General features: G+C 39.2%; 2 protein-coding genes across 3 annotated transcripts in view; one reads left to right on the top strand and one right to left on the bottom strand.

The window, feature by feature from the left end:
- The window catches only part of LOC112560258 (spermatogenesis-associated protein 4-like), an 8,025-nt gene extending 5,331 nt beyond the window's left edge, over positions 1-2,694 (top strand). For both annotated transcript variants that reach the window (XM_025231961.1, XM_025231963.1), the window contains exon 6: positions 107-2,694. In XM_025231961.1, coding sequence (XP_025087746.1) covers positions 107-130 — 24 coding nt within the window. In that variant the 3' untranslated portion in view covers positions 131-2,694. The remainder of the gene's footprint in view (positions 1-106) is intronic.
- Positions 2,364-25,791, bottom strand: LOC112559693 (WD repeat-containing protein 17-like). The gene is given in 28 exon segments (XM_025231026.1): positions 2,364-2,516; positions 3,081-3,252; positions 3,537-3,620; positions 3,929-4,030; positions 4,989-5,091; positions 5,701-5,900; positions 7,821-7,871; positions 8,542-8,678; positions 8,836-8,935; positions 9,666-9,902; positions 10,463-10,527; positions 10,860-10,942; positions 10,945-11,014; positions 12,102-12,227; positions 12,679-12,812; positions 13,222-13,371; positions 14,894-15,096; positions 15,445-15,520; positions 16,030-16,118; positions 17,039-17,125; positions 17,359-17,441; positions 20,058-20,204; positions 20,447-20,560; positions 20,909-21,213; positions 22,052-22,300; positions 22,788-23,205; positions 24,699-24,838; positions 25,540-25,791. Coding segments are annotated over 27 exon segments (3,822 nt in total). The 5' UTR covers positions 24,816-24,838; positions 25,540-25,791; the 3' UTR covers positions 2,364-2,396.
- Positions 25,792-25,818: the final 27 nt, after the last annotated feature.

Genomic DNA, 25,818 nt, shown 5'->3' with positions numbered 1-25,818 from the left:
ATTTGCATGACTTCATGCTAGAAATTTCTTAGTCTGCATGTTCCCTTGTTTGCATGAAACTTGCATGTTTCTGTTCCAGTGAAATTGTGCATGTTTGCATGTGCAGGTGCTTTGTCCAGTTTACCTTTGACACGAGAACCAAGTGTTCAATTCAAGGAAATTCAAGTGCAGCAAATGGACAAATCTGCATTTTACAGCATGCCTATCCAAGGATTTTAAGATTGTTTGGCTTGTCTGATCAATATGTGGGCTGCCTCACTAAATATCAAATGTTTACTTGTCACCAAAAATCTTCCTCTGTGCAAAGCTTCTATTTACACTGTGAAGGTGAATCGAACAATTAAGCTGTGCCTCATTTTGCTTTGTCACAAAATAGTTCCCTTAAGGATAATTACAGATACAGCACATAAATTTCCAATTTCATTACAATATTAACTTTGTGTTTTTAAAGTTAAATTAATCATTGTTGAAGTTTACGAAATCTGTTGGTGAATTTTCAGTGTTTGCAGAGCAGGCATTACTTTATGAACGAAATCTCTTCAGATTTCTTATGGTTTTTTCCCCTCTTCATTAATAAATGTAAATTGCTTTTCTGAGATATTTTGGGGGAACTAACCAACTTACTTTTGAGTAATATGACCCATTATTTATACTAGTGTTAAATATTTTCACATCTATGCTTAGAAGAAGAGCAGTGTGGCTAGCCAACAGCTGAAAAATACAAAACCCCATAAAAACGTACTGATCAATTTCCTATTTCTGTTACCACTGGAACATAATATGGCAGAACACTTTTGTGATTTTTTAGGCTGCATTTCTGCTAATTTTGTTTACTTCTTCCCTAAATTTTCTGGAAAGTGTGATGGAGAAAGCATTCTTGCTGTTTGCACAGCAAGATAAAATTTTCTGCACATTGATCACATCAATGATTACACACTTGTATGCTTTGTTGTGTGATTTCTTTAGTATGATTTGCAACATTTTTCTTTCAATCAAAACAGCATAGTATGCTTTACATGTATGTACAGGGAGTAAAAAGAGCAGAAAGATGTCAACTATAGCTCTATTGATACTGAAACTGAAATTATCCAAATGCATTTGGCATCATCTGAATGTGGCTAAAAAGAAAAATCATATCTGCAGTCATTAAGAAAACGTCATGCAGGTACTATCCCGAAGTGTGCAGTTATAAGTGAACTCAACAGCAATAATTTATTATTTCAGAAAGTTGCTCCATTTGCATGTCAAAGACACCTATAAATATCAAAGTTTGCTTACATTACAAACAAATGTCTTAAAACAAAATATCAATATTTGTACAACAAACAGCAGCATACTCAACACATGCAGATCCGTTAAACTTTTACACAAACAATCTGAAAAACCAAAATCAAGTTTCAATGAAATAAAAAAATCAACATAAAATGAAACAGAACTTGCTGTATAATTTTTATCACGTTTTAAAGATTAATGGAAGCATGAAACTATAAAACATCAGCATTTTCTCTAAGCTATGCATTCTTTCTGCACTCTGTCAGAAGGAAATGTTGCCAATTATAACTGCTTTTTGTGAAATGAAGTAACAAATGGCAGAAAGTAGCAAAGGGTCATTGAAACTGACTCTAGTGGTGACCCCAGATCAGACTAAGCCCTCTTTAAAAACCAAGTTGTGAAGGAAGTGAACTTGCTACACCAGATCTATTAAGTGTTGATTCTATTATAATAGATGGTTTCTAGCCAAAAGAAAAATACTACCCAATAAATTTAATTCTGATGTGTGGGACAGTGAGAAAGTGAAAATGTTCATGTTATTAAAACAATGGATGGAAGAAAATTATGTACTGCTGATAGATATGATGCAGAAAATTCTGGAATCAGCAAAACAAATTTGTATTTCGTATTTCTAAAGAGAAATCTGAAACATAAACAAATCATGCTGCTTTGAAATGTTCTATCTCCTCATGCTTAGTGAGATGTCAAGTGGAAATTACTGGAAGCAGACTGATATGACACAGGTATCAGCAATGTTAGTCCTTTGAGAGAAAATTTATTGCAAAAACACGAAATTCTAGATTGCTAAGCTTAGTACTTTTATTATTTTGCCAATTTTCATTACCTTATGCAACATCAAAAATGTGTGGTATGGCTACAAGTTATATGCCATAATAAAAAGGATGGTAGATCAAAACAAAGCTGTAAAAATAATGGGAGTTGACAAGCCACAAGCCATGTGACATGGCCAAAGATACTGGGTGAAGTGTCCACTTCCATGTATCACAGCCAAAGATATAGAACAAAACTATTTGCATGGACTGGGGGAAGTGTCTGCTACCCCATTAACAGCAGTGAGGTGGATAGTGCACTTTATTTCCACTTTTTGTTTCAATGAAGTCATTTCAGAATGGGTTGATTCTCATTCCTGAACCAAGAGGAGAGAAGGGATTCACTTTTGCCCACATGAGTGCTTCATTGACAGACACTGCTGATTTTCCATCCTCAAGGAACACAGCTAGACCCTAGTCAGGGTGAAAAATCAAATGAATAGTCAGTATTAACGATAAGCACATAAGTACTAACTTTTACTCCTAACTGTGTGTTAAATGTCTGTATGAGTATGTATGCCTGCCCTTGTGAGCGAAGACAAATTTCTGTCCTGGGTCTCCTCGACAGACAATAAAGTCTGATTTGATTTGATTTGATTTGTTCTTCCTCAGATTCTCTTATATGTCAGTCTATCATATATGCTTATGTTTTACTCCATAGCCTCTAGCCACCATCCCATCCAGACATCAGACAATTACAAACTTGTAGCCAGCGAGCCAGCCAACCAAGCAGTCTGGCCTGCAGCTCAACAGATCTCACACTAATTGCTATTAATCAGTTTGGAACTTTGCAAAGAATGTTTTCATTGCAAGATTTTCACTGCAAGAATACATTCATTCACTCGTGAGTGCAGCAGAAAGCAAAGAAAAATTAATGAAGTGATTTAAAATATGTAAGTACTAGAATTATATTTAATAAGCAAACTTCTTTAAAAGAAAATCTGCTATGTTTGCTGATAGACAATTTATGTAACACACCCTTATCCTCTGTCCTGTGATGACTGATACGTGGACATCTGAATGAGAAGGAAGATGAGAACTGGACACACAGTCAGGACCATACTCCACTGGCCACCTCTCAGTGCCAAGTCGCTTGTGAAGCTTTCTCCAGTGACTCTGACTAGGCTCAGCGCCTGCTGACACTGAAGATCTGCATTATCACATGTTTACAAGATTATTTTTGCTCTTGTATCAAAATATTTTTCCAAAGAGTGTTAATGAATATGTGTATTTCTATTCTGGTGTCAATAACTGAACTCAAGCACACTAGTTTTGACATGATATTGAAAAAGACTTTGGGCAGTGACATTTTGGTGCTGTTCTGAAAGGGTCATTGGCTAAAGATATTTTATAATGTGACTTGTCCTTAATAATGTGTACATATATGTCATGGGACGTGACATTAAGCATATGTCATCAACACCAGTGTCTTACGTGTATTTTGTCCAAGTTTCTAAGTCATGTTCCACATCACGGAGGTTGAATGGCAGCTCAATGACTTCTTTGGACATCATCTCTCTAAAAAATGGAAAGAAAACTAGTGTTTTCACCAACCCATGTGCAAATCATTACCACTTATGCTGTAAGGAACTGCTATGTCTCAAGCTACCACTGCCTTCACTACAAACGCCATCACTGTTTATCTTGTCAATTAATGCCATAAATAATCCTACAATGGGATCCTCATCACTTAAACATCACCACTTAACCTGTCACCTGAAACATCAAATTCATAATCATCTTCTCATAAGTGCTTATGCTACCCTAAAGACTATGGGCACAATTAGCTGCTGCAATATGTAAGAGTAAGCAAAGTTGTTCTTTACCGAGTGTGCTTAAAGAGGGGAGTCACAAGGTCATTGTAACCTCGGCGAATGGCAACCAGTGCTCCCAGGTATGCAGAAAGGGCCAGAAGTTCATACATCATTCTGCCATGAAATGCACAGGGCACATAAGACTGTAGCAAAGTTGGGGAATATTTTCATGCCTTCTGTCTCTACTGTCTCTTCTTTAGTAAACATTTTACACACACAAAAGATGAGGTTTTCTAAGCTATAGACTAGTGAAAGATGCTTTAGTGACCTCAGTAGTGGGCGTGGGGAGGTGTTAAAGACCCTACTTATTCTGAGGAGTGAGATATTAAAAACCCTACTTATCCTGGGGCTGTAGTTATGAAGCAAGTGTAAATCTCTTCCCCAGCAAAATGGCGAACTCAAGAAAAAACATCTTGTTTCTGGTTATAAAGCAGTGCTTAGACCCCAAGGGCACTACTTCATGCTTCTTTTCTTCGGGACACATTTGCCACCACTTTATAACTACAGCTACAGGGGTGAAACAACGTGAGGAGTCTGGACATCGCTTCATAATTTGGGAAACAAGACGCTTATCCTTGAGTTCATCATAATGCCCCAGGGCAAAGACTTACTCTTGTGTTATAACTACTGCACCTGGGGGAAAGTGAGGTATTAATAACCCTAATTATCCTGGGGAAAGGAGGTATTAAGACCCTTATTATGCTGGGGCCACCTTTTAATGAGGCTGGAGCCCAAATCCTCTCCTTGACTCCCTTGCCTTCCTCAGTCCTGTAAAGAGTTATGAAAAGTACCCAACTGTGTCGCACGGATATCAATGCATCTAGTATGTGTGTCTTTGAGTTAGGACTCATTGACCACTAGGCTATCCACTTCCCTGTTAGTACACATACATATGAGGCATTTGTGGTTCCTCTACCCTGCTAGTATGCAGACATGAAATGACACATTCACAGCTCCACTACCCTGCTAGTACACACATAAATATGCACATATCACATATTCATGGTTCCACTACCCCTAATCATTATAATGAATAAAGTCATATTGTTTCAGTTTAACTTAAGAGACTGACTTTGAGTTCTTATGATGTTGTAGTTTATCTGTGCGGATGCATCCCAGAAGTTGTAGCAAGTCAAAGACATCAGGCACCACCCAGTTAGCTGTGGCTAGTTTCTCTGCAATTCCCACATGAAACACTCATAAGTAAATCTTGGCATCAATGTTCTTTCCCACGAAGATCCAGTTGTTCTTTGGGACTGTTTATTCTTTACTTGTCTAAGGGCAGTAGAAAAGTAGTCTTCTAAGTGCCATATAAGAAATGCCAATTGGATACCCATTTGAACAAAGATTTCTCCCTAATGAAAGCTAAAATTATAACACTAAGTATCAATCAAATGTCATGCCTTTTTGTCACAAAATGTTGAATTATTTTGTATTTTCCTTTTGGGTAATATATGAGAGGAATTTTTCAGATTATATACTGGATGTTCCATCAGCCCTCATCAGACATACCCTTGACACATTATGAGGCAGAGCCCAAGGCTTAGGGATTAATCAGGAGCCCAGTTACTAAATTAATCAAAAGCGTGGGGCCCCCGACGACTATCCAAAGTGCAGGGCCCTAGGCAGATGCTTCATCTGCCTGCCCCTAAGCATGGCCCTGCACACGATAGGCCATAACTGAATGTACACTTCACATGTGGCAAGGCATGATGGAGCATAGACACATTCCAGGCCATAATGGGACATATCCTGACAATGCACTAAGGCAGGATGCAACATACCCTTTACATGTGCCAAGCCTATTGCCAGGCCACGTTCAGGCTCTGGAGAAAGAAGAAACATCTCCACACATTCTTTGACAGATCCCTCCTTTGGCTGTAGCAGTTCTGCTCTTGATAGGCAAGCATCCATGGAAGGCAAACCAGCCTGCAGACAAGATATGGCAAGCAAAAAAGAAAAGTCAGCAACTTCTGACACCTCTCTTACATCTCACCACTCACCCTTCTCCAAAAAAAATGCATTTGAATATTCCAAGAACTGGCTTCTTCTTAACATAGGATAAAGAAACATAAATTCCATTATATAAATCTTATGCTTCTGAATTTTCTGCACAATAAATACCAACATCAATATGTAAATCATATGATGCAGACTTTCAGACTGATCCTACAATGTTGTATAAATAGACTGATCCTATACATATTGTGGTAGAGGCTTGCTACGATGCCAACTGAAGGCCAATTGGTCAGAAGTGCAGGCAGGTAGTGCTGATTGGGGCGCAGGTTTGTTTTGGGTTGGGGAGTGTGTGGGGGGTCGGTAGAGTGGAGAGGGCCACTGAGACCAAAAGCTACCCGAGACCTGGGTCGCACATGGCACATAAAGTTAAAAACAATCTAACATGAGAGATACCACCAGAATGTGACAGGAGAAATACTGCCACAATCTTCATCCTGAAAAATGATATGTGACTCTTGCCTAACCACCTAACACCAGCTAGTATAAGAGTCTAACCAAAGCACATCGCATGTAGAAGGGTGCCACTGATTAACTCAAGCTGACCCTAACCCTGACCAAAGCTATAACATTCACATGTGTGTGCCTACTAGCCTATGAGAAGCTTTGGCTGGACAGCTCTCAGTGTGAATACAGCTGACATCTTGGCAGCAACACCTGATGTTTTTCTTTGAAAAACAACAGTGTTACAGCCATATGTGTTGTGTTATTGGTTTGTGGGTATTAGAGGTGGCACTCATTAAACTGTCCAGTTAGAAAACACACAAGAGACAGCTTCATGTCGGCTAAGTATATTAAATCTCTTAACCGGAACTAAACCTTTTACGGATTGTTCATTTTAGGAATTTGCTTATGTCACATCTCCTTTCTTTAAAATGACATTGTTTCAATATAACTTAATTACATTAATTTAATATTCTTGAATTTCCTATTCAAGTCTATGTGCGTTTGCTTCGAGTCAATCATTTACAAAGTCAAGTCTCTGTGGATCTTGATGGTGCGACCACTCTTTAGTCTTGACAGGCTGGTCTGGAGGAGCGATTTCCTCTGGATTGTCAACAGTAACGTCTGGATCGTCTGAGTGTAGACAGATCCTACTTTGGGTTTGTTGGAATAAGGGGACGACAGAGTCTTTGGATAGGTCTGGGAGTCTGGGAGTCTGGATTGGGATCAATCAAGAGACGGCGGTTGCGTCGTTGGCGACCGTAGGGAGTCTCTACCTCATATGACCTGTTGGGCAGAGACTGATGTCAGCGGCTGGTCTGGCACGGTGTGCTCTGTCGAAGTCTGTTTATGTTTCAACTTCTGCATCTCGTCTTCTTATGAAAGTCCTTCTTTCTTTTTCCTTTTCTCGGAAAACTGAGATGGTATGGTGGGGACCATGGTGCGTAGTCTTCTGGTACGCTGAAGTGCAGCGCGATATATGAGAATCGCTATAAGGATCATCTGCCTTCTTCAGGATATTTCACAGTTTGAACGGTTCGGCTTCGCCATTCGCTTGTGGGAGTGAACTGCTTGTTGTGTGAGCTCGAACGTTTGGAACTGCTTGCTGGAGAACTGCGGGCCGTGTCTGAGATGACGATTTGTGGAATTCCATGGCGGGAAAATATCTCATATTCTTTAGGTGTGGCCACTCAATATAACGTGAATAATAGTCCATAAGTACAGTGATGTCCATGCCAACTTTCTGCCATGCTGGTGTGATGAGTGGCTCAGGACTGATGCAAATTGTGCACTTCTGTAATGGACTCTATCTGCTTAGAAAGCTTTGGCCAAAACGCTCTCTCGGCCAAGACGACATTTTACGATGCCTTGATGTCCACTGTGGAGGAGATATCTCTTTTTGATAGAAAATGTTTCTTCTTCATTTTCTGTCCATTATGCTTACAAACAGTTCTCTTGCATCTCATACATCTTATAGTAGCTTCGCATGTCACAACTAAGAATGCAGAAAAATGTATAAAATCCATGCAACAAATTCATCATGCTTTTTTAGTCAGGTTTTAACAGGTTTATCCTGTATAGCATATTTCTTGTTTCCATCTTTGCAGGACAACCTAATTGTGAGACATGTCTCTGCTTTAAGTTTCTCCTTTACTGTCCTATTGTTGTTTGTGTTTAATGCTGTGCCACCGACTAGGGCTATATCACGGCAAATATGCAAGGTCAGTGAAATATAAGGAAAATAAAAACAAAAGAGGCAAGAAGACATCAGCACTAAAATCCAAAATAAGTCTGTTAATTATTTATTTCACATTAAAGAAGACTATTTTTTTCTCAGAAGACAACTTTCAAAGAATTTGCCTTCTGAAACTTAATAGAGTGAGTTAGAGACTCTAGTAGCATTCGTTCTCAAGATGTCTTACAAGATAGTGGGATGTTTGACTGGCCTAAACAGATCAAGATGAAAAGTTCACAGCTTTTGCTGCACCTTTCTTCCCTATCTATCAATGCATAGCTGATAGAGACTTGAGACACATTCCATTACAATGGCTACAAACATCAGCAGACCATCATGCTCATGAATGAAATCTCCAAGGCATCATAAAACAATGTACACCCAAATGTGAAATGTGCACTACAATAGACATGCACAATTTGATGACTACCATCTGCCTAGCAGTTCACATCTTTGGGACAAAAGCTGTGTGGCCACTTGCAGCTGGTCTGGCACTGTTCTCAGCACTCGCCCCACACTCACTGCCAACTCCAGCTCATTACCACGGATTAGTTTAGACATGGCACCCTGGGACATAGATGCATACAGTAAGGCAGTCAATTATCAAATAAAGAAAATAAAATGTAACAAAACCCAAATCTTCCAAGTGACTTAAGCTGGGTAAGCAACAAGAACTGTCTATCTTTCTGCAGAAGGGAAAATTCTAATTAAAAAAAAATTATACCTGAAAGTCATCAACAGCTAGGTGGCAGCAAGCAGCCAGTACTGCAGAACCATTACTAAAGTACCATGCTGATAAGTGTGCCATCGATTTCTTCAAAAGACTGGCAGAATAACAGAAACAAAAAGTACAAACTACCTTATGTCTTGACGTTTGCAAATATATATATATACAATTCTTACTACATGTAGCTGAAACTTTGTCTGAACTATTACTATTGAACTCATGCTTCCAAAAGCTTTATGCGTGTTATACTGAAATCTTGTTTTCATGTGTTTTACATCAAACATCACAGTTGCTTTCAGATCTTTTGCCACCTTCATTATTTTCTCAAAAATAACCAACCATCAGCCATGGTCAGCATTTTAATATAAAAATCAACCAGCCATTTACAACATTCACAGCCAGTATCAACTAACATAAGCCACTTTCTAGCACACTACATTACCATTGCACTGCATTCTTTAATCAAGAATTCAACTGGCACTGTGTCTCGTTTTAACATCCTGAGATGATAAATGCAACAGATCTCATTTCCATTACTGCCAGCAGAATACTGCTGAGTTAGCACAATACTATACATTTAAATAATTTACAATCTAGTTTGGAAGCATGAAGAATACTACACAGAGATTATGAAAGTTGAATGGAGTAACTTTTAGAAATTATGTATGGATCTACCTTGCCAAATTCTATTTCTGACTTTAGTTTATAAGATAAAAGAATTGGAATATAAAAGTCCTGACATTGGTACCAAATATGAACAGCGACAAGAGTTCTGCTGTACTAAACACAGGAAACAAATATCAACAGTTACAAGAGTTCTGCTGTACCATTCATTACTGTCAGCCTCCTTATTCGGCACCAGTTTGCCGTCACCCACTCTTTCATATGATTCACAAAGTTGAGGGCGACAAAAAGTTTCTTCACAAGCAGCCTGTGATGCTATTACAGCATCCATCAGCTGTCCGTTGTCATGGAGATATGTCACCAGCTGCTGAGCATCTCCCATGGCAACACAGAAGGGGATGATGTCTTCATTGTCTTTGCTATGGAGATACTGACAGTACCTGACAAGACAGAAGTGAGACAGTGAGGAGATACTGATAATACCTAACAAGACAGAAGCAAGACAGTGAAGAGATACTGAGAGTATCTGACATAATAGAAGTGAGGGAGGAGAAGATAACAGTAACAGAAAAGATGAGGACATTCTGACAATACCTGACATAATAGAAGTTAGTGAGGAGAGATTGACAGTTCCTGACAAGAATGAAATGAGATGCTGACAATACCTGACAAAATACAAAGTAAATCACTTAGGGGGTACTGAGAATACCTGATAAATTGCAAGTGACAACAAAGGATATTCTGTGAGGATCTGACAAGTAAAGCTGAAAGTAAACATGGCAAGTGTTATAGCATGACACATAAATTGTGAAGAAGACTACAATTTTACTTCCAAAGAAAATTGAATGACAGCCAGAATATAAATGTATTTTGACTTTAAATAACTTACTCTATACCTAATGTAATAGAAGTTTTTAAAATGTACACTAAAATGACACAGGAAATGAGCATTTAAGAGGAGAAAAATGTTTTGGTGCTTTTTTCATTTGTGAATATTTACCTCTGTGTCAGAGACTTCCAGTATTTGATGGAGACACCAGGTGCCACTGCCAGTGCCCTCTCCCACTGATGAGAACATTTAAAGATGCAGTTTTACTGTCAGCATTATCTCCAGCACGTTATACTGATGAAAACATTCATAAGCGATAAAGATATAGTTTTAAGTTTTACTGTCAGCATTATTACAATCATCTCGCACTGACAATCACAAAACAGTAATATGCTGTACAAGATGTGCCATTCATGCTGAGCAGACTTCATTCCCTTTAAGCCTTGTCATTAACAGGGTTATTGTGGTTATTTAAGGTTACCAATGTCTTTGATATAGCTGCCCACCCCAGTTTTATGTACTTGCCTAGCTACCTTCACCATGCACTCAGCACTCTCGACTGGAATACCTGGTCAAGTTCCACCATGAGTTCACAATATCGTTGGATGTTTCCAAGGCAGATATGTATGCCAGCAGCTTCTCGGAGTCGATCTCTTTTGTAGGTGCTCCCACACCTCCACCAAACTTGGACATTTTCACCATCTCAAGCTCTTGTGCCTGTGACTGCAGCAAGCCAATCAAATACATCAGTGCATCTTCAATCACTGTAACGTTTACATGGTACATGTACATTGTATGTATGGCTGTTATGGAACATCAGTCTTCACCAGCTTGAAATTATATCTCACAGTTTAAAGCTGTGATGTTAACCAATCACTACTTATAGAAATAAGGAAAGTCTGAAGCCATATATATAGTGCACTACATATAAAAATATTACATTCTCAAGGATACAGAGAGAAAGGTAAATAAGTATGGTGATGGTAAAATAAATCACCCTGTAAAGTTCTGATCCTTGCCTGTGCCAAACTACTTCAGAAAGATCAGTAATCATCATCAGCAATTTTGTTCTTAACTAGGAGAAACTATGTTCTGAACCCTGGTGAGAATAGTTTTCAGGGTGGGAAAAAGCTTTCCATGATATGCTATTGGAACCTTTCATCTGCTAGTCAATAATTGCAGCTGACTGGCTCAGCTCTCATGTGAAAAGAGAAAAAGAAAGTATGCTAACCAGTTGTAGCACCAAAATATATAATATTTTGTGAGTATATAAAAGTGACAAAATACTTGCTTACTATTAAAATAATATACTATGTATACACTATGTATATTAAAATATGTCAATTAAAAGGAAATATTCCACATATGTATAGTAATATATCAATAATAATAATACTAGATGGATTAGTAGCCCAAAGAAAAAAAATCACCACATTTTAAGGTTCTGCATGAGTACATGGGATGCCCTATGCAAGATAAAAACAAGATACATCACTTTTCATGTTATTCCTCCTTTTTTTTTATTCTTTCACCATTAAACAAGAAGAAAGTAATCTAGAATGTCATTCATGCATGGGGAAGCACCATTCTTTGATTCATCAACTATGGGCTTGGGTAAATTAAAAAACAGAACATCATAATTACAGGGTCAAAAAAAACAAACTACAAGAACAGATAATAAATCAACATGAAACCTATTTAATTGTGGCTGACCAACTTTTTAGTTAAGAAAGAACCTTTGACTACCTGAACCTGGTTCACACTTGAAAAGTTTGCTGAATGAAGATATCCCTTCACAGCTCAGACTTACAGCTTTAAACTTGGTGAGATGTGAGGAATGGACGATACCATTCCTGTAGTTTGGGGACAGCATCATCACATCTGTTCCTGTTGCCAAGGTGACCAGATCCCAAAGGTTCTCTGTACCCATAGGCAGCTACAAAAAAAAAATACCAGCAGCAAAATCCAATAAATCTACTGCATGGGTTGTCATAAACTACATACACTAGATACGTCTTGTCTAGCTACATAGTCTAGGCATAGCTTGTCATAAGCTACACACATACTGTAGGTAGGCATGGCTTGCCATAAACTAGATACTCTAGGAAAGAATGGTGGTTGGTAAGAACCTACATATTCTCCTTATTTTCATCTTTACATGTAGTTCAAAATTTATTTCTGTTAAAAAAAGTTCCATACATAAATACGATTTTTCAAATCTGTTTATAATATGAGCAACCATCACATAAGTTTGAAATGCTATTTTTGTGAATATGTGAAAATAAGTCACATGATGTGAAAACTTCTTGAGCTGAAGTAAAGCTTCTCATAGGTGCTTAGGGAATCAGCAAAGGAGTAAGAGTCTAGAATGTTCTTCCCTTACATACTGAAAAGAACTTGGAGAAGCATATGATGAGCTGGCGGTGGCTATCAGGACCAGTGATTCTGTGTAGCCTGTCTCTGATGTTTTCTGAAGCACTGCCAGTTAGCTTAGGATTTGTGCCCTGTGACATAGCCCTCTCTGTCCAAGGAAATTAGAATTTTTTTTAGGTTTAGAAACTTGTATCAGAATTCTCACTGTTATAAATAACTTTTATTGCAAAAGTGTTCCAAAACACTCAAAAACACATTAATTTTTATTCATACCCCTGTATCTTGTACAGTAGCTAACTTGCCTGATGTTGATTGAATTCAAGAGGTCAATATATGTTGTTTTTAACATTGTATAAAACACAGTACCTTTCAAACATGTGAATATTTACAGATTTACAGACAGAACTTGCTTCATTTTCATTAGACCTGCTATTGCACATGTAAAAAAAAAGAATTAAATAAACATGATGTGCTCCTCCCACCTGTTAACTTGTTGATCATCATTTTGAAAGACAGCTATGTGGTGTCTATGTATGTGTGTGTCTGCAGTAGTTCACCTGGTGTGCTAAACACATCAGCTGGGGGCATGTCGGCCAAAATGCTCAACTCCAGGGGCTGCAGTAGTGGCATGAGGGACCATAATCGCAATGTTGAATCACGTGAAGAAGATGCCAGAAGAAATGGCTGCTCAGGATGACAAGTAAGTCCTGTTTGTATTTGAAAACAGTTGACAAAGATATCAGCATCCCGTCTTAAAGACCAGTCCCCATAAACACTGGCGGCATGAATAGAATTCAAAAGAATGGGAAAAGACATGTTACAAGTACCCAAAAGTATATATGTTACTAACCCAATAGTACATGTTATGTGTTATGATGGCACAGAGTGGTAGATGTTATATATATGGTAGTGTGGGTGGTGTGGGACATCGGAAGGAGGTGGATGGAGGATGCCACACAGGGAGGGTGGAGTGGTGGTCCATACACGCGCACAGGGAGGGTGGAGTGGTGGTCGCTGGCCGGGTGCCGGCCCAGTGAAACAATGGAGGGGCGGCGTGGGAGCAAGTGGAAACAATAGGTGGGTGACGAATGATCGCCGATCGGGGGAAAAACGGACGACAGGCCGCCTTGATTGACGACACGGTCAAGGCGAAAATTAGAGATATAGCGCAGTCACCACTTCACAGGTGCGGGTGTTAATTGAACGACCTGTGCGGAATGTGAGAAGACTGATGGAGGCGATCGAGGTCCAGGGTAGGGGGGTGTAAGATGGAGTAGTAGTGGAATAGCGCAGTGGTCAGTAGTTGCGTCTGTATTAGAGCGATAGAGTGAGAACCGGGCAGATTGAGGGGCGAGTAGTCACGTGCTCTTTTAGTATATAGTTTAGGGGAGATGTGTAGTCGGGGCCTTTTCCCAAACACACGAGCAGGGATTACGATCTTTGAGTTGGTTGGAGGAGAGAGAGTGTGTTGTGTCGAGTTCGCCAAAGCCAGCACTATCGACTGGCATTAGAAATAAACGACCTGGAACCCACGAGAGTGTTGAGTCTTGTTATTGTGGAAGGATTGCGGGAAGAGCCCGCATCTAACCCTGTTACATATATATATATACCTAATGATATACATGTTAGCACACTGTGGCAAATGTGCTGCATGTACACAAAGTTCAGGTGTTACATGGGCTACCACCTTAGCTGACTCATCTACAAACCTGAGTTAATTTGGCCACAGCGAAAGTCAATTAAACCAAAGCTTGCAGTCGATTTGACGACTAATCTCACGAAGTACATAAGTTACTATTCGGTATTACTCATTGTACTGAAAATAAAATGGCATGTTCTCTGTACAAATTAGTCACATGACATATATTTTATACATATATATTGACTTGGATCAACTTTCTCTCTTTCTCTCTCTCACACACACAGGGCGGTCTGGCGGTGTAACAGTTAACTCTCATCTTGGGCACACTGTTCTTTCTCTGCATGTGGCATCTGTTTACAGGACTAGCTGCCTTGCCGCAATGTAGCCTTAATTGCTGGCTTAGCCTTAATTAAAACACTAATTCCCCATCCCCAACAGTAAGGAATGGAGGTTCATTAAGAGTTATCCAGCCGCTGAATGGAAGGATGGGCTGTGTGGCCTGTGGGATAGGGCCAAGCACCACAACCAGAACATGCAGTTAGCAAAATGTGCTCTGAAGTCTTTACAAGACATTGGAAGTGACTTACCGTACACATCACTCCCATGATCAAGCACAACATAGATGCATGCACCATCGCGAGTGTCCCATACACGGATAGAGTTATCCCAGCTACCAGAAATGAGCAAGTAGGGAATCTCATGATTCCATGTCAAGCCCCGGACAGGCTGTGTGTGGCCTGACAGCTTGCAGACGCATTCTTCCTTGATGTAATTCCACACTCGTACTGTGCTGAAGGTAAACAAAACCTACAAAATTAGCATGCCTATGCCTGGAGCACAAACTTAGCTCCATGAGAGGCAAATCAGTTACATAAAAACAGAAAACTAATTAATTTTATGCACAATATAACTATACAAATAGGGATCACCTCTTTGTCTATTCAACAAGTAACTAATTTACTAAAAGAACCTCTGTGCAACTGCAAGTTGAACAATACAGTAACAAACCATTTCCCTTCAGTTTTCCTGTAAATAATTTCATAAAGTTTGTGAAATACTGAATTGTGATAGAAAGTTAATTTATAAAGTTTGAGAAATACAGAATCATGAAGGAAAGTTAATTTTTGGAGAAGCTCACCAGTCATCAGCCCCACTGCACAAGATGGCTTCTCTCAATGGTGACCAGCGAACATGAAAAGCTTTGGCTGTGTGTCCTGTCCAATAAATAAAAAGGAAGACCAGCTAACTCAGAAATAACAATCAACTGGCACTTACAAGCACAAATCATGCACTTAATGTACTTAAATTAGGAAGTCTTGGGCTGCTTTTAGCAATTATCTGCTGATCTGGCTGTTCAGTCAGTCAGGCACTACCTTTTTCTAAAAATGCTTAGTCAACTTTTAGCATTAGGAAATATAATAATCTGATGAATTAAACCAGTTTTTATTTATTTTACAAAGCAACTATATATATATACACATACAAATCTAAAGAGGAACATTTTGACTAGTTTCCAGCATCTACATGCTAACATATCATCCTGCCTCTCCTTGTTACCAGCTTGTGTGTGATTCCTACTTGCAGAAATCACTAGTAAATGCAGTGGTGACTCGATCACACTTGTGCAAATCAACTGATAAATCCAGGTGACTCATACTTGCACAAATCAACTTGTAAATGCTGGATAAAACACTCCAAGAGTGGAGACAATGCTTGTTCCCACCTGCTAATGTTTTGATTGGCTGGCTGTCGCTTGTACCCATGCAGAATATTCTAACCAGACTGTCCTCACATCCAGTTGCAAATATCTCTCTGGAATTCCAGAATATAAGCAGTATAATTGGCTTCTAATTAAAAAAGAAGGTTTTAACACTTAGGTTATAAACAGTAACAATTACAGACTGACATTTCACATTTTCTTAAAATGTAAATAAATATAGCAGATTTTACAGAAGTGTGTCTCCTGACCTTTTGTGAAATTACTTTTTGGTTCATATTGTTATAATCTGCTACTTGAACTATCTCATATTTTTATAGTAGTATAGAATATGGCATGCACACATACACACATATGCACAGAGAGAGAGAGCAACATGTACAGGGGGAGCAACTGGCTGGGCGGTGACCCTTTGACCAAAGGAGCATGAGTGGGATGGGGTCACCTGGTAACAGGAGGAGGGTGCAGGGATAGTTTTGAGGAAAGTCGGGTGTTAGGTGAATAAGAGAGTTGGGTGGAGAGATCACAGGGTCAGTAGGAAGGGACAGCACATACAACACGACCTATCGAGAGCAAGGGTGTGTATGTTTTGCCTTACCAACACTACCAACCGGCAGAGAACAGAATAAAGTGCCTACTCCCTACACTACATGCTGAGTTATTAAAAAGAGTAGGGTGATATTACAACCAAGTTTTCTCAGGTCACCTTCTTACATTTTGTATTTCACATTCTTTTGTGGCCTGAAGGCATGAATTAGATCACAGCTAATAATATAAGTATCTCTTTCTTTCCATTTCTAGACTTCAACATTATACAAAAAAAGTGTAACCCACGAATCATACAGTAGCACTTGTTATCTACAGCCAGCAAACAGTCCCTATGGGTGTTATCATCATCATTTTGTCCCTTTTGTAGAAATTTCAAAGGGATGTCCAAAGATAGATGCATTGCCAGGGTAATAAATCAGGGTTTTTTTAATCATGCAATAGGCAGAGAATACAATTCTACACTCACTTGCTGAATGGACACCAGTCACCTCCATACACAGGGGCTGGATGCTTGTACTTATGGACCAGCTTCCCATCGACTTGATGAATCATGCTGCAACATGACATCAACACCATCCTACATCTGCCAGATGTAGACCATTTCCATAGAGGGAAAAGGAAGACTGTCTTTCAGATAATTGCACAGCAAAAGACAAAGTGATAACAAAATATATGTAGTCCCAAAGGCAACTCATGGAAGATCAGTGAAATCACATGACTATTAAGTAGGAAAACGTCCAGCATATGATTGGAAAATGTTGTGCCATAAATGACAAAAAGAATTACCAGAAGCCATCAGCTCCACAGGACATGATCAGCTTTGAGTTTTGCTGATTCCAGGCAAGACTGAAGACACTGACATCACCGTGCTGACAAATATATAAAAAAAATAATATTTTCATATGTGTACATGCCAAAAAAAATGCTCTTGTATTATTTTGTTGTGTTATATACTGTTGCATAATTTCCCCAGCATCAATGGAAGAGCATTCTCAATTGCCCAAACAGCTGGCACAAACACAACCACTCGCTTAGCCAGGGGTGGTATACGACGCTCCTAGTAAACCACTAATGAGCGTAGACCACAGCAAAGATGAAATAAAAGGTACAAAGAAGAACTTTATTCACATGCTGACACAAAAGTGGATACATATACACATAAAATCCACAAATGAAATCCAATGGACTACACCAAGGCCCAAACAGAAGAAAATTAACAACAGTAGTAGGGAGAAAGAAACAAACACCTGCACACACTGTGGCACAGTACTGCAGAGTGATGACAGTAGTTGTCCCTGAGACCTTCAGGCCTAACGTCAGATCTGGAAAATTGTTTGTACTTTGCTTGTACTTTCTCCTTTACTCTCTGTGGCTCTGCTCCATGCTCTTGTGCTGACCACCACTCCAGCGTGTACACAGGGTCCCTTTGCTGGTCCACAGTCCGAGCTGCCTTGTGGATCACTTGCACAGATTTGCATGCTCCACATGCCACACGAGGGACAGGATGATGAAGGCGATGAATAGAAGGAACAAAGGGGTAGACAAAATGTAGAAAAAGATATGACTTCGAACCCAAAGGAGTATAAACGGACGAAGACAAAGCGGAAGAATAAGATGAAGATGTAGTATGACAACAATGACGACAACAACAAGGACAAGAGCAAGGACAAGCCTATGGAGAAAACAAGAGGAAAATTTCACTAGGTGGCTTTAATATGGAAAAATCCCCCCTCCAACTCCCAGGGTCCCACCTATATCTAAGACCTAATACAGTCCTATTGAGTTCTTCAATATTCGACCATCAAAAAGGGTACGCATCACATGTGCCGTGACCAAGCAATCACATTCTTAAACTAACAAACATGATATAACTCTAATGCAGTCAGACTCTTAGCCTAGTAGGTTGTTTTGACTTGATCACAGACAAAACATAGACTCACACTCATCAGAGGTGCAGCCTCTAACCAGCTAATCAAGGCCTTCACGTACCAAAAAAAAAAAAAAAAATACTGGAAACAACAAAGAAATCGAATGCCCACCCACCCACGCAGACTTGTGACATGTTCGGCGGTCACCCACTCACACTGTCTCACACTGACCCAGGTGGTCACCAACCGGCTACTGCATCCAGTTTCAAGCCCCAGACCCATGGTTTCCCACTATCTTATGTGGTCACTATGGGCTGCTGTGTCCAGTAACAACACCAGCTTTACTCTCCCACCAGTTGACATGGTCACTACTGGCTGCTGTGCTAACTGGTGACACCTTGACCAAGAACTGACTAAAACAACTGTCTTCACTCAGCGTCTCAGGAAGAATGCCATGTAGGATCTAGGCTGTTGTTGTTCTTAATGATTTTAGAAGAAAAAGTGCTTCCACCTTGCGGTGATTTCACGCTGTGGGTGGTATGGGAGATAAGGGTGAAGGGAGGGAGAAGGGAAGGGTCGCGGTTTTGTGGTGCCGAAGGTGTTGTCTATGCTGGTTTGTGCGATCTTTTCTTGTTGGTGTTGTAGCGGGAGCTCTTCTTTAGGGCAGCATGTACCCCTGACAGAGCTTGTTGCCTCCCCCCTGCATCCCTTCCACCCTATCACCTGGCTGCACAAGACGGAGACAACAGCGGGTGATGTAACACCCAAACTGTCCAGTATAAATGGCAGGCAAAATTTAAATTTAAAAAATTTAAAATTAACTTAAGTTAGTGCTTGCACTTGCTTACTGAAAGGCGGCTGGTCCTGCTTGGAAAAGCAGTAAAACTTTGTGAGTACGAGAGTAACACTAATAAGCCACAAGGTGCTACGGTCCCGCTGGAAAGCGGCTCATGTCACTCAATCCCCTCTTTCCCCACCCCAGGGAGTTATAGATGCTAGGTTCTAGTAGGTAGGTTAGAATAGAAATAGTAGTTGGAAATAAATGTATGTCTTTGAACTTATATGGTCAAAAACACACACATGTAGCACTCAACACACTGCCAGTATATAGTTTATGAATGAGCCCATTTCATGTATACCCAATACAGTTGATAAACTCAGTGCATTTCAGACTCAGCTATAGGTGCTGATTGACTGATTTGATAAGAGTGGCTCCACCTAGTGGTAATTTTCTGCTATTAAAGGGGTATCAAATGAGGAGTAAGCTAGATTGTTTAATGCCATATGTCAGCAACACTTGCTATGGCACAGAGACCACCTACATATATATACCCTGCAGAAAAGCCTAGACAGCTACCCTTGTAAGCATGTGACAACTGATCTCTAGACTTTGTAATTGTGTGACTTGTGCTACAGGACTGTCCCACTGCATGCACAACATGCACACCATACTACAGCACAAAGAATCATTTGTAGCAACTACAGATGCATGCTATAGCTAATAACGTGAGTATCAGGCTTGGCTAGAAAGTGTCATAAATGTTTGATAAATTCTTTGATAGGACTGCAACTTACAGCATGAATGTACTTGATAATTAATAAGATACAGCAACTTACATCATGAATGCGCTTGATAACTTTTCCCTTATTCATGTCCCAGATGAAAATCCCGTTCTTGGCTGTGCTGCAGGCAATACAGTTGAGGTCGCCTGGTGCCCAGGATATGTGGTATATGATGCCTTCATTGCCAGCAGAAGTTGCAACCTGGGAGTGTGAAAAACATTGTATAAAACTGTCATGACACAAACATTCATGACTGTAACAATATTATTGTGGAGTTGTCTTTGCCCTTGATTACATGATTTATTCCTGATGAACCTTCAGCTATTTAACTGATGTGGATGAGTGGCACAACACAACAACCGCAGGCTTCTATAAAGCAGTGTATGATATGAAAGCAGAGTATGGAAGATCATGGGGTGCAGAGGTAGAATGGAATTTCTTACTGCTTCCATTGTGATGATGTTCCACACTTTGATTGTCCCATCAAAACTTCCTGTAGCTAGGTAGTTGGGATTGTCTGGTTTAAACTTGCAGTCAAAAATGGTCTCTAGATGTCCCTTGGAGATTGAAACAATTACTGCATCATTTCTGATTGATTGAATGCTATGAAATAACCTAAAAACCACTGTACAATAACCACATTTTCCATGAGTTTAATTAATATTAATCTTATACTTTAAAATATGGAAAATACAGTATTTCAGTAAATGTCAGATCTCACGATTTTTTGTGTTTAATCCTAAAATGTTTCCATAAAAGTGAGAATAAAAATCCTAAAAATAATTATTTTTCATCAATAAAGTGATAACTACATCTACGTAAACAGTGATCAGGAAGTTGCCAGTGGGTACTTCATTTCATGAAGCTTCACTCAGTAAAAGTGAATAAATGCAGGTGATGCACACCTGATCTCGGAAAAATTTCCACCTTCGATGACCAAGATCATAGAGACCAACCCCTCCATCTCTGAAGGTGCACATGAGCTGCACATGGGGCACTGCAAAGTGGGTGTGGGGAGTCAAAGTTGGTCTTTGTGCCTCACTGGTCGATGACACATGTTGCTGTTCATTGGATGGCAGTGGCTTACTGAGGGTGGGAGAATGCATGCTGATAACATGCAATTCATGAAAGCCTGACTTTTTAATGCGGATGTTTTCAATTGGGGTTGTGTTAGCCACACTCCATATCCTAAGAACTCCACTCTGCACATCTGCAAAACAACAGCAATATGACACTTTAAAGCTTTCCAAAATTACCGTAAAGGACAGACAAACAGACCTAAAATCTGCTATGTTTTTTTTTTATTGTCAGTGCACAAAAACATGAAGGTCTGGTTTAGAACTGGATCTGTTTTAGTTATTAGTTATTGGTACTGTTGTTTATTCTTTCATAGTTCATATGTTGTTTGCTTGTTCTTCTGTCCCTCGTATGTTGCCCATGTCTTGATCTTGTTCTGAAGCACTAATAGATGCTTCTTAGGAGTGTGAGTATGCACTATACAAATTTTGCATTTTTTATTATGTACAACATTCAAGGCCTAGAAAAAAAGAAATCAGCTAGAAACAGTGCACTGGAGTTTGGAAGACACATCTGTGAGTTTTTATTATGGAAATGGTCAACGTCTACTAGACACTTTCATTCAAATGACTTTCATATTTTGTAAATAAAGATGCTTTTGGCACATTTAGCCTGTCTCTTCAGACTATACTAGGACTATACTAAGCCTACACCTATAGTCTTGGCACACAAATCAACATATAAATCATTACAAACACCAATACTTTATCCATATCAACTCAAAGCTTACTTGACAAGATGATTCCCAAACTAGGAAGAAGAAGAAGAAGAAGAAGAAGAAAGAAGGAAGAAGGAGGAGAAGAAGAAGAAAGAATGAAGAAGAAAGAAGGAAGAAGAAAAAAGGAAGAATGAAGAAGAAAGAGGGAAAGAAGAAGGAAAGAAGAAAGAAAGAAGAAAAAAAAACAACAACAACAACAAAACAAAATCCTTAATAGTATGAGCCGTATTCCAAAAGTCTGAAGCCCACTTGCCTCCTGTGACAAACATCCCAGGAGCATTGTGGACCCAGCAAAGGGTCTGAATTTCAGCAGCAGAGCTGGGCAGCTGGAAGGACATGATAACTGCTCTGGCTGTTGCATCAATCAGTCGAACTCCACAGTGCTTGTTAGCCACTAGCAGATAGTCTGTTGATAAGGGGTCCCAGGCTAAGGCAGTCACAGGATCCATTTCATCTCCACCTTCTACCTCTGGTGCTAGAATATGCCGATAGGTCTTTGATCCTGAAATATGGCATTTCAGATGCAAAAAATTCTCATGTAATGACTGTAAAATATCTACAGAGTTGATTGTGGGAAAAAAGCACTTCTGAGAATCCAGGGACAGAATAAGGAAAATGATTTTAGTAAAATGAATAATTATAGATATATATTATTTAATAAGTGGGATATTCATACACCAGGATGACTGTAGACATCTAAATAGGTGTTCTTTTGATTATAGAACTACTACCATGGCAAGAAACATGATCTTCAGTCTCTTTTGGATTGATTTTTGTTTCAGCATAAACTGCCTACACTATACAGTACCAAATATTTTTTTCTTTTTAACTGTTGATATCTACATTTTAAAGAAAAGATAAGCAGAAAACTCAAAAAATGGACAACCAGCTTCAAAACTGTTATAAATGGTATTCAGCGACATTGAAATAATATTTTACAGGGAAAAAACACACCTACATTCAAGGCACAGAGATAAATAGCTGCTCACCTATGGAGGATACAGTAATGCTACCATCAGTATGTCCAAAAGCAACAGTTCCCTGTTTCTTGGGATGCCATCTAAAGAGGGCTACATCAGATGATAAGTTCTGTGAGTCTCTCACAATGTCTGGGCACCTTGTTTCTGTGTAGTGCCAAAGCATCAAAGGCCCCTTTCCACTGACAAACGCCAGGCATGTGTCATCACTAAAGCTCCATCCAATGCACATAGGAGCTTCCTTGATCATCCCACCTGACAGCGATGCAACAATCCGCTGCTGTGAAACTCTCCACACAAAAATCTTTAAGTCAGCACCTGAACTTGAAAGGATGTCTGGGTCATGTGGGTGCCAACAAATGGAAGTTATTGTTTTTTTATGTTCTGACATAATAGAATGTAGTCGGAATTCCCTGAAGCAAGGGTCAAGCTAGAGAAACATTCAGGAAAAAAAAGTTTTTTTCATTTTGTCATTTATATTTTCTCCCCAAAATATTCCTTTTCTCACTCTAAAATAAGTTGGTAGTTTGTTTAAAAGATGCTATTGTGACAGTTTAAAATATATCTTAACTGTGCTAAGAAAGACAATCCATGCTAACCTCTATCATTATCATTTGTAAAAAACAAAAATGTGAGTCCATCTAAACTTTTCCTCAAAACACCCTGACTGTTGGAAATGACACTTTATCAAAGTACTACTACTAAGAAGTTAAGTAACATTTTAAATGCTTAGCTAGAGAATACTAGAAACCTCAGACAAAACTTTCTCATAGAGTAATGGAAGTAGATTATAGGTCGGTTGATGCTATTGAACAGAGGAAAGCGAGGCTCGGGTACAATCCATTGTTGACAGGTGAGTAGGGCATGCAGTTGTGCACCATTAATGAATCTGGTGATAGGGATATTTTAGAATTTTCACATTAGTTTACATTGGTGGTCATCAAACTAAATGGAGAAGAGATTCAGGAAGTTGACAGTTTCACCTATCTTGGGTCCAAAATGGCAAACACCGGGGATGTGGAGGTGGAGATTCGAGCCCGACTGACAAAAGCCAGCCAGACCTTCGCCTCACTCAGGAGCACATGGAAGGCAACAAACATCAGTAAGAAGATGAAGCTGAGAATCTTCAAGTCAAATGTGATAAGCACCCTCCTTTACGGATCAGAATCATGGAAGATGACCAAAACCATCAGTAACAAGCTTGACGTCTTCCAAAACAGATGCCTAATGCATACTTAACATCTTTTGGCCAAATACCATCACCAATGAAGAACACCTCCAAAGAACTGAAACCGAGTCCATCACCACGCAGGTTCAACAAATGTGTTGGCGATGGATTGGACATGTGCTCCGCCAGCAGACAGCAGACCTCTCCAGAGTCACCCTATGATGAACTCCAGACAGCCGAAGAAAACAAGGCCACTCAAAGGAAACTTGGAGAAGAACAGTGGAAAGGGAGATAAAAGGAAAGGGCTGGACATGGGGTCACCTGGAGCGGGTTTCAGCCGATCAACATCGGTGGCGGACTCTGGTTGAGGCCTTATGTGCAACCTGATGCACGAAGAGGAATAGATTAGATAGATTACATTGACGGTGGGTGTGCAGTTGTGTGCCATTAATGAACCAGGTAACAGGGCTATTATAGTTTTTAATTTTTCTTGTCCAACTAGGGAAAGCATACCTGCTGGTATGCCATTTTTGTAAGGGCTGTTTACTGTTACTCTGTAAGAAAGCTAATCTGTAATATCATTTACAGAGATCCATGTTAGCAATTGTAATTTATTTTAGACTGATCTATAACAACAATATTATATATATATATTATTAAATGTTTGAAAACTAATCATAGGTCTATATTTGATTTGATGAAATCAAAAATGAATGCATGCACACGCTATTTTTGAGAGTTATTAAAGCTCTTACTTTGTATATGTAGATGGCCAAAGTAGCACAGTAAGCAAAATGGTTGCTGCTTGCCGCACAGACTCCACGGTGCCAGGGCTGACAGCCTGCTGGTAAAAGGGCTACTTGTTTGACCATATCTGTAATGTTGATCTCCTTTTCTGGTACAGAATTAAAATTATATTAGCACAAATATCATGATCTTCTGCACAAACTTTGATGTATTTTAATTATGAGGAAACAAAAACTGCATGAAATGATTACTGCCATTACTAATTAACATATGTATATATGCCTGTGTTAAATTGTGCATGCAAATGCACATTTATGGCCTTGTATATATATATATATACTTGCTTTTACATGTGTTTTTTTATACATTTGAATGTTCGTTGTGGTGTTTAGTTGATAAAATTATAGTATGTTGGTAACAATGTACTTTACTAAGCTATCAGCATGTCAGAAACTATACAACAGTTATTCCAAACAAAAATGAAACTGCGGTGTCAATGATGCACCCACCCGACTCTTTAATATAATTATACTGCCTTCACCAAATTGTATATATTAAATGGCCTTTATAATATATATTCTACAGCATTTGTTAATAAATATACATAAAAAATTTCGTTTGTGAAAACAATGCCCTTGAAACTTTCAGTTGAGTGCTATTGACTTATACACATAGTTTGCCGTCAGTTAATTCCCATTTTGATGACATAATATACTGTACATGGGGTAACGTACGTGCACTCGGGTGAAATTAAGCATTTACAATTTAGCCATCTGAGTTTCTGAAAACGAAGAATGTGAAGTTCTATATTACTTCTTAATATATTTCAAATAACCGTTATCTGTGCACCTTGCAGATCTTGTTCTCAGCCTCACACGGCGACACACGTGCAATATTCTTTATTTGCTGCACTTCGATCGTTTGCTAATGTTTTTACAAGCGACAAACACTGTGTTTGTTATCTTTGCTGTCTAGGATGTAATATCTAACAGTGCATTAGTTACTTAATATACGATGAGAGCAATTGTTTTGTATTTTCGTTAATCACCGACGTCACCGTAAAGGTGTTTACACGTTACTCAGTTACTGTCGGACATGTTTACAAGTTGGTGGTTACTGTTTACACGG

Source organism: Pomacea canaliculata, linkage group LG3 (assembly GCF_003073045.1).
Source record: "Pomacea canaliculata isolate SZHN2017 linkage group LG3, ASM307304v1, whole genome shotgun sequence".
Taxonomy (NCBI): Eukaryota; Metazoa; Mollusca; class Gastropoda; order Architaenioglossa; family Ampullariidae; genus Pomacea; species Pomacea canaliculata.
Note: the sequence above shows the minus strand (reverse complement) of the source record. Positions and strands in the feature narration are given on the sequence as shown.